This window comes from Hesperophylax consimilis, chromosome 17 (genome assembly GCF_061612785.1).
Source record: "Hesperophylax consimilis isolate HC1 chromosome 17, BYU_Hcon_1.0, whole genome shotgun sequence".
Taxonomy (NCBI): Eukaryota; Metazoa; Arthropoda; class Insecta; order Trichoptera; family Limnephilidae; genus Hesperophylax; species Hesperophylax consimilis.
In genome coordinates, this window is record NC_142852.1 from 6,811,141 (window position 1) to 6,821,542 (window position 10,402).

The 10,402-nt window shown below is 33.3% G+C and overlaps 1 protein-coding gene across 1 annotated transcript in view; it reads right to left on the reverse strand.

Moving 5' to 3' along the window:
• The window catches only part of LOC149415871 (chymotrypsin-2-like), a 63,161-nt gene extending 59,166 nt beyond the window's left edge, over positions 1 to 3,995 (reverse strand). Inside the window, exon 1 of the mRNA XM_089641755.1 lies at positions 3,926 to 3,995. Within this exon, the coding sequence (XP_089497881.1) occupies positions 3,926 to 3,995 (70 nt within the window). The remainder of the gene's footprint in view (positions 1 to 3,925) is intronic.
• Between the last annotated feature and the right edge of the window lie 6,407 nt (positions 3,996 to 10,402).

Consider the following 10,402-nt stretch of genomic DNA (forward strand, 5'->3'; position numbering starts at 1 on the left):
GGGTGGATTCTGTTGGATTGGATGGTGTGGGGTGGATGCTGTGGGTGAGGTTGTGCAGTGTCTGGGTAGATTCTGTTGGATCAGATAATGTGAGGGTGTAAGGTTGAAAAGTGTAAGGTAGGTTGGTGTGGATGATGTGGGATTGGACTTTGGGTGGTTGTATTCTATGGAAGTGGGTAATGTGTGGACGGATTCTATGGGATTGGATGGTCTGGTGGTGTATTCTGTTGGATTGGATGGTGTGCGGGTGGAAAAAGTTGGATTGGAAGTTGTGTGGGGTGGAGATTCTGTTAGATCGGATGGTATGGGGTGGATGCTGAGGGAGAGGATGATGTGAGATTGGACAGTGTGGATTCTGTTGGATTGGATTTAATTTATTTAATTCCAACGGTATAAATATACCATAAACAATGATAACATGTCACAGTTAAAATCGTAGAAATATTTTAAAAAAGAATTACAAATATATGTGGCATTTGATTGTGAAATGACATTAGAGAGTAAGTAAGTAAGTAAACAAGAGATACAAGTACATAAGTTTCTATAGTGCAAATAAGGTAGAATTAGATTAAATTAATATTGATTGAAAAGATTTGATAGCATAGCCCTCTTGTACCTATCTTGCGTGCAGTTAAATAGATCTGCCACATCTGCGTATCTATTACTAACTTCATGCAACCTAGGTACAAGCGAGTGTTTGGAATACTCAGTCCTGATATTGTTGCATTTAAACAAAATTTTAGAACGAGTAGCTCTCGTGGGTATATGAAGTTCAATGAGGTTAATTAAATCAGGACTGTCTATACTACCATTTACAATTTTGAACATAAATATTAAGTCGGATATAATTCTTCGATCTGAGAGTTTTAATAAATTTAGATTTTTCATCAAGTAATTATAATTTATATTTTCAATGGGAATACCGAGTTTAAAATTAATGTGTCTTAGGAATTTATGTTGAATTTTTTCGATTGAATCTGAATGTAATTTGTAGTGGGGGGACCAGATCGAGGAGTTATATTCGACTTGACTACGAACCAGGGATGTATACAAAATTTTTAATGTTGAAATATTCTTGAAACCTCTGGAATTTCGAAGAATGAAGCCTAGCATTTTCATTCCTTTATTATTAATATTATTTATATGCGATATAAAGTTTAATTTAGAGTCAAAAGTTATCCCCAGGTCATTAATTTCTTCGACAGAGGTAAGGATTGAGTTATTGAGTTTATATGAATGAATAATTGGTTGATTTATTCTGTAAAATTTAATTGAATAACATTTATTTATGTTCAGATGAAGTTTGTTAAGAGAACACCAATTAATTAACCTGTTCAAATTATTTTGTAGACAGATACAATCTTCAGGGCTTTTGATTATTTTAAATATTTTTAAATCATCTGCGAAAAGTAACGTATTAATATCTTCATCAAATATATTTACAATATCATTTATGAACAGTAAAAATAATATTGGGCCTAAATGAGACCCCTGTGGTACACCACTGGTAGCTATAAATTGATTGGAAATGAACAAATTGATTTTTACAAGTAAAACTCTATCAGTTAGATAGCTAGCAAACCATTCTAAAAGTTTTCCGTCAATACCGAGCTTACGTAGTTTGATCAGGAGAATTTTATGGCATACTTTGTCAAAGGCCTTGATAAAGTCCGTATATATGGAATCGACTTGAGTTCTGTTAGCTAATGCGTTTGATATATAGTTTTCATATAACGAAAGATTTGTCAGAGTTGATCTACCCGACAAAAATCCGTGTTGATTCTGAACAGTGAGATGGTTAATACATGGTGAAATTTTATCAAGTAATAGTTTTTCAAAAAGTTTAGGAATTACAGATAGCTTACATATTGGTCTATAGTTAGTAACATCACTTTTATTACCCTTTTTAAATATAGGAGTTAGATAACAACGTTTCCAAATATCAGGGAAGCACCCTGTGTCAAGGGATTGATTAAACAATAGAAAAATCGGCTCAGCCAGTGAAGTAATGCAATTTATCAGGATATTGGGATGTACATTATCAGGTCCAGCCTTTTTGTTTTTGTCTAAGGATTTGATTTTACTTATAACGTCGTTTATGTTGATGTGTATGGCAGGGATATGTATGCTCTCGTTAAGCGACGAAGGTGGTATATAATTGTCTGGGATATCTTCGTCATAGACGCTTTTAAAATAATCAGCAAAATAGTTAACTTTTACATTCATGTCAGTACTACTCTTTTCTTTGAAGTGCATTGAAAGGGGTAAACCTTGTTTGTTTTTTCTAAGAGAGTTAACGTGAGTGAAAAAGTTTTGTATATTAGAAGGTATAGAGTTTTCGATTCCATTTATATAATTGAAATATGAATTTCTTGATAGTTTTTTACATTGAGTTCTATAGTTGTGAAATATCTTGTAGTCGATAAGAGAGTTCGATTCTTTAAAGTTTTTGTGTGCAATTTTTTTACAGATAACTAGGTTAATTAGCTCGCCACTGAACCATTTTGGGAACTTCGCTTCCTTGAAGTGTGAAAGTGGTACAAAGCTTTCAATGGCCTTATTAATAATTTTGTAAAATAATTCAAGATTATAGTTAATGGTATTATTATGGTGAAGAAATGACCAGTCTTCATTTGCAAGATATTGATTCATGTTAGAATAGTCAGCTTTGGAGAAATTATAAGTTAGGTTAGGAAGAACAGTTGTGTCATCTGGTGAGTTATTAGTAGTGATGGTTATGCTTAGGGCGGGGTGGTGGCAGTCTAGGGGGAGAAGCTCGTCAACTGATTTAGCAATATGGACTGAGGTATCACTGCAGAATACTAAATCCAGCAGCCGATTATTGGTATTGTAGACTTGATTGACTTGATGTAGAGAGAGTAAGTTCGTCATATCTATTATTTCGCGGGCATTTTCTGGTAGGCTTAAGTTGTTATAAGAGTCCTTATTCATCCAATCAATGCAAGGGGTATTATAGTCACCAAATAAAATTGTTTTGGCATCAGGGTATTTATTTTTAAAGGTTTCGAGGTCATCTATGTGGTTTCTGTAGACTGTGATATTGGATCCAGGAGGAATGTAGACACATCCCAGTAGAATTTTGCCTGATTTAGTTTTTAGTAAAACGAATACCTGTTCCACGTCCAGATGTTTACAAATTAATCGAGTGGATGGCAGTAATTTTGTAACGGATATAAGAACTCCTCCTCCTCTGGTTTTAGTACTAGTGGCTGGATTTCTGTCAAGGCGGTAGGTGTTGTAAGATGAAAATCCAAGTTCCTCGGTGTGAATATCAGGATCAAGCCAAGTTTCGGTAAGAAGAAAAACTTCAATGTGTTGGAGTAGTGGAAGAGTAGTTTGTAGCTCTATGAGTTTGGTACGGCAGCCTCGGATATTTTGGCCGTATCCGATGATGTGTTTGAGTTTTTTGAAGTTGACCTTATTATTGTGGGCTTGTTATTCATATATTTTATTGTTAACCCAACTTCTCCTCCCTTTATCCGAGTTTCCAATTCTTGGCGGAGGTCCGACAAGAATTTTCGTTGGTTCGGTGTTTGGTCGGAAAAGATTTTAACAGTGGAGTTGGTCAGATAAAAGTTCTTTCTCCTGAGGATATTTATTGCTTCAGTGGAGTTCTTTAGAATAACCTTAACGGGCCTAGGTTTATCCGGCCTCACTGCTCCAAGGCGTAAAGTGTTGATAGAGTTAATTTCAATGTTACTATCAATCTTATTCAAGATATTTGTAATTTGTATTTTGTCATCTTGTATTTTTTCTATTTGGTTGAGCTTAGAGCTTTCAGGAATATTTATGATTATTAGATTATTTGCTCTTTTTTTTCTTTCTTCGAGTTCGTCGGCTGTTTCACAAGTAGATACTACTGAGTTAGGTTTATTGGATAATGCTTTAAAAGCTGACAGCTCACCCTCGAGTGCTGCCATTTTGGCAGCCATTTGAGCAATGGTTCCGAGAATAGCATTTGTTTTTGGTACCATTTTTGCGATTTGATCTTTGTTTAATTTGCTTGTTGGGTCAATTATTAATTCAGTGAGGGCCTCAACCGCGTTTCTCGCCAGATTGATGAATCCTTGGGAATCCATTTTATTAACTTAAATTTTTTTTTTTTTTTTTTGGAAAAATGGAGGATGGGTCAGCCTGTATTTAAGGTGGAGTGATTTGAAGTAGATACTAGGGACCCAGCCGCGCGGTAGTAGTTTGGGTGACAATAATACTTAATGTTTTGACTTTTAATTATATTGACAATGCTCACTCAGTTATGAATTTAGGAACCAGCAGGATTGCTCTCCGACTTCCTTAAACTTGCAGTCTCTCAATGACTCGTTAACTTGTTAGTTTCACTGTTTAAAAATACTGTAAAATATTAAATTGTGTTAAGCGTAAAATTGAGTGTGCTCTCCGTGTCACTATATAAGGTTAACTGATCACTATATAAAGTTATGAATTCGCGAAGATGATTTCGACGTGGAGCACTTTCCGAAGAAAGTAATAACTAAAATGAACTCTGCGATAATGGTGTGAGAATGGTACTCTGATATAACTAGTAGTTCTGTAGAATAGTAGACTTCGTGTCCAAATAAACACTATTCTCTTTTTGGATGGTGTAGTGTAGATGGTGTGGGTGAGGGTGATGTGAGATTGCATGCTGTAATGGTCGATTCTGTTGGATTGGATGGTATGGGGGTGGAATGTGGAACGCAGTGGAAAAAGAAACTCTTTTTCCATCGCGTTCGCTCTAGTCACTTATTCCAGTTGAGGATGTCATAGTTCCACGGGGATCCAAGATCAATAAGGAAATGGGACTAGTGGAACCTCTCGTAACGAGCGTAATTCGTTTCAGAATCTTGCTTGTTATGTGAAAAACTCGTTAAGAATGTGCCGATATTAATATTAGTAACCCGGAGTCGGTCCATACATTTTTTGACCGTGTACAGAACCTGTCTTCTGTACATTTTCTTCCTGAGGAGATATCCCTATTGGCAAAGGGATTAAAATATAACCTTAAATACTCGAATAATAATTTTAATGCTGCAATAGAAGAGGTAGCAGTGGATATAGACACAGCTCTATGTGGTAAACCGAAAAAATTCTGTTACAAAAGTGCTGAAACTTTACAAAAAATAACACCTAAATTTAAACCTAACCCAAATCCTGAGTTGACTATAATGAAGAATATTCGTGCCAAACTAACAGATGAAGATTTGATCCTTACGAAAGCGGACAAGGGGAATACAGTGATCATACTCCCTCGAAATGAATATAATTCTAAAGTGGCGGACTTCATTGACAGTGTCAATTTTGCAATACTTGCGAAAGACCCAACCAATAAGTTCCAAGAAAATGTGAAACAAACACTTCAAGCATCTAAAACTAAAATATTCAAAGATGAATCATATCACATAGTTAAATTTTTAACTAAAAATCCCAAAACTCCTAAATTATATGGGTTCCTTAAAATACAGAAGAATAATTGCCCCGTCAGGCCAGTAGTTTCATGTTGTAATGCCCCAAATTTTAAAATATCTTCCGTTATTACTAATGTGTTTCAAAATACCAATGTTTTTTCACCTAAACATGGCCAGTAGTTTAAACAGGCCAGTAGTTTCATGTTGTAATGCCCCAAATTTTAAAATATCATCCGTTATTACTAATGTGTTTCAAAATACCAATGTTTTTTCACCTAAACATTTAAAAACTCTTTTTCATTAGTAGAAGAATTGGAAGATATGATTCTCCCTAGTAATTCTACACTAATTTCTTTTGACGTTGTAAATTTGTTCCCCAATGTTCCCATAGAAGAGAGTAAAGGTTTAATTTCTGATTTATTAAATAGTTCCGATCTCTCTATAGATTTTATAAAAGATTTAACTTCCTTGTTTAATATATGCCTGAATCAAAATTATTTTCAATTTAATAATGTTATATATCAGCAACGTGACGGCCTAGCTATGGGGAGCCCTACCAGTTCTCTGATTGCTGATATATTCATGGATAACTTAGAGAATAAAATTTTATCTAGTACCTCACATCTTATTAAACATGTCTTGTACTGGAAAAGATACGTTGATGATTTTTTGTGTATATGGACAGGGACTAAGCGTCAACTGAATTCCTTCCTCAATCTTATAAACTCTTTTCATAATAAGATTAAATTCACATTAAAAATAGGCATAAATTCAACCTTAAATTTTTTAGACCTTACCTTATCGATCGTTAATAACAGAATTAATTTTAACATTTTTCGTAAACCCTCCTATACTGACGTTGTCATACACAGCACCTCCAATAACCCTATTTCACATAAGCACTTCGCATTCCATTCAATGGTCCATCGTTTAGTCACAATTCCAATGTCCGATAGTAATTTTGATAGTGAACTAAAACTAATTAAAGACATAGCAGTAAATAATGGCTATGAATCAAATTTTATAGATTTAATCTAAAATAAAAAACTAAAACAAATAGCCATTAATCGCTTCCTCTTCGCTAGTCCTTGTCCTCAAATCAATGATAATAATATTGATTATCAATGGCGGCGAATTTTATTCATTAATCACTTTTCTACCTTAAGTGTAAAAAACCTTCCTTCTGAAGTCAAACCGGCCTTTTATACCAATAACAATATAGGTAAATTTCTAATTAATTCTAAAGATAAGGACGATAAATTAAGTCATTCGGGGATTTATAAATTAAATTGTAATAATTGTTCGGCTTTCTATATCGGTAAGACATCACGTAATGTTAATATTAGGATAAAGGAGCATCTTCGTTGCCTCAATAATAACGGTTTTTCCGAATTCGCAAATCATTTGATCGATAAAGATCATACATTCTGTCATAGCACCGGTGCTAACATCTTACATAAAAACGGGCATGGTAACAGACTAATCAATTTAGAGGCACTAGAAATTAAAAAAGCTGTAAAAACCAAAAGTCAGATTCTTAATAATCAATTAGACATATCAAGTAGTCCAATATTAGGTCTGTTTCCAATAAACCCATAAAAAAATTCCCAGTTCTCCTTACCTCCTTACCACCATGCCAGTTAATGCTTTGTTTCTCCCGATTTATTGATATAACCCATTAGTCTACATAATTATCTGGCGGTTTTTCCATTACTTGTGCACTTATGTTAATGTATTTTATGACCGTCTTTGTGTTGCTTATATTTGTATTATGTTGTCTCCCTCTATATTTTGTTATATATATACACACATTATGTACTTCTTGTTTAGTATTAATTTGTACCCTGATGATGCTTAAGTAAAGCGAAACGGTTCTTAAATTAATAAATATCGTGGTTTTAAAACAAAAAAGGATTTTATTTTAATAAATATGTCAAACTACAAAGTGATTGCTTTCTACAATAATAAATATATAATGATAACCTCACTGGGATCTCCGTGGATTTCATTTAAATATGGTTAAAATTTAGTTGTATAGATAATATTAATTAATCTAATTAAAATTACGTTTTTTTCGAAATAATTATGGATATATTACATGGTGATTGTGGTGTTTTTGCATAAAAACGGCGTTATACAAATCATCTAATTATTATTATTATGGTGTTTTATGTTCAGTTGAGTGGTATCAGTTTCAGTCTGCATTTATCTATTTCTGATCTCCCTATGTTTTGTTTGCAGCTTTTTATTTGATATTTAAATGTTAAAATATTGTTGTGAGTTTTAAACGCGAGTGCGATTTTACTGTAAAGTTTAGTAACATAGTATAGGAAGGTTTTTTGCCTAAATTTTGTATGTCGTAGTTGCTTGTTGGATATGTTTTGGACCTTGAGATTTAGTGGTTTATATACATGTGTTAGTTGTTATTTCTTGTTTTTTTTTTATTTATGAATGTAAGGGAGTATTGTTTTAGAAAAGAGTTGTTTAAGTGACATAATATTAAGTATGTTAAGGATTTCTTCAGTGCTAGTTCTTACAGGCTCTTTCAGAAAAGTACAAGACAAGTATTCAATCCTCAAATTTTTATTTAATCTTCACATGTCCCATATTTATAGAATTACCCGTGAAAAATTTCACAACTTTTTTTCAACAAAAAATGCATAATAACATCCAAAACTCATACAGTATTGCAGCGTTACAAGACGACATGATGAAGATATTTTAATCACGGCAAGGAAAAGTTTATTGAGAGGAAAAAATGATCATATTGGTCAGCAAGTTTAAGAAAAGAATTTTCCAATTATCCAAGAGCATCTTTGGTTGTAATTAATACAGGTGTATGCTTAAGTACTACTAAATTAACGTTGAAATTTGATGAATTGTTTAAATTCTATGAAATATCCCGTCCTTAGATTAGGGGTGGTAACGGTTTTCTTTCACAGTTTTTCACATATGATTATTTTAGCCCCTGGACTCAAGACGAACAATTCTGTTGTTAAAAATTATTTAATATAATCTTTTCTTTAGTTTTCAAGGAAAACAAATCAAATATTTTACCTTGCAATAAAAAATAGGAAAAAATCTATGGAAACAAAAACGATTTTAACCACTCATGAATGATATTATCTTTGAATACTGAAGACTCCCTATTATCACGTCAGATCTAAGATTCGTTATATGTTTCAAGAAAGCCTTTCCTGTAAATGATTCCGCTTGTATCATAACTTCTTTGGAACATCTGATCTGATCTTCACTGTGAATCCGCATGTGTCTCGTCTAATGTTGCTTTTGAGAACAAGAAAAATTGCAGTCGGAACATGAAAAAGGTTTTTCTGCACTGTGATTCCGCGTATGTTTTGTCAAATGTTGCAATCGAAAACAAGAATAATTGCAGTTGGAACATGAAAAAGGTTTTTCTTCACTGTGATTCCGCGTATGTTTTGTCAAATGTTGCATTCGAGAACAAGAATAGTTGCAATCGGAACAAGAAAAAGGTTTTTCTCCACTGTGAGTCAGCATGTGTACCTTCAAATGTCCCCTTTCAGTACATACATAACTGCAGCAGGAACATGAGAATGGTTTTTCTCCACTGTGAGTCCGCATGTGTTTCGTCAAATCTTTATTTTGAGAACAAGAATAATTGCAGTCGGAACATGAAAAAGGTTTTTCTTCATTGTGAGTCCGCATGTGCATCGTCAAACTTCCCTTTTTAGTACATTAATAATTGCAGTTGGAGCATGAAAAAGGTTTTTTTCTACTGTGAATCCGCATATGTTTCGTTAAACTTCCCCTTAGAGTAAATGAATAACTGCAGTCGGAACATGAAAACGGTTTCTTCCCACTGTGAGTACGCATGTGTGTCATCAAACAATCCTTACTAATTCACGAATAGCTGTAGACGGAACATGAAAAAGGTTTTTCTGCACTGTATGTACCCATGTGTCTCGTCAAATGAAAACGTTTTAGGCATTCCTTTTTAACATCCGACAGCTCTACGTCAATTTCCTTATAAGGAATTCCCCCTCCGTCTTCTTCTCGGGGTCCTGGTTCCATCTTGAAGTTAACAGTCTCCACTTCAATGCTACCTACAAAAACCAAACAACAATACGTACATTGATATGCCCAGACGTAGAAAATTTTACATTTTAAATTACAGCAGTCCTTCTCCGAGAGAATGCTTCGAAAGACTTTAAAGTACCAAAATGTTAAATTATAAAATATACGAATGAAGATATCATTGATTAACCACATAGAAACGGGTATTTGGATAACTGACTTTAAAAGGTTAATTTAAGAAATCACCAGATTACCGCTATATGAACGATGCTTCATGGAGAAAATACATTTAATCATGAACACATTCCATAGAGAGTTTTGTAAATAATGTTTTTTGTCAATTAATCAATATTATTTTTAGTGCAACTTATATCATATCACAAAATAAGACTGAAAAAAACTGTTGCTGTAGTTTGGCAGTTTCCTGTAAATGCCATAATAAGGTGTTAATGTTGCTCCCCTCGTAACCAATGGATTGTTTGCCGTAATGAGTATGTATGGTGTTTAAATGTATTTTATCTTGTTGCCTTGTAAAGTGTGTGTGTACTTGGTACGTTTTAATAATTTCTGTATTTGGATGGATGAGTTTATTATTTATTTTTCATATAAGGAGACATGTATTATATTCATAAGAAAGTTTCTTAATGTAAATAGTTTTGATTTCATACATAATTTTTCTGTGGATGTTCCAGTTTGAAGTCAAATAGCTTTTTGATTACTTTGTTTTGTTTTACGTGTAGTTCATTTATATATGTTTCATATGCATTTAACCAGATTTCAATCAAGTAGTTTAAATTTGAATTTACGAGGCTGTAATATAGACCTTTTTTAATTTTATTTGGTAACAGATATGATATCCGGCTAAATACGCTAATTAAAGGGGAGACTTTATCTATAATATCTTTAATAAGCTGTTTAAAAGT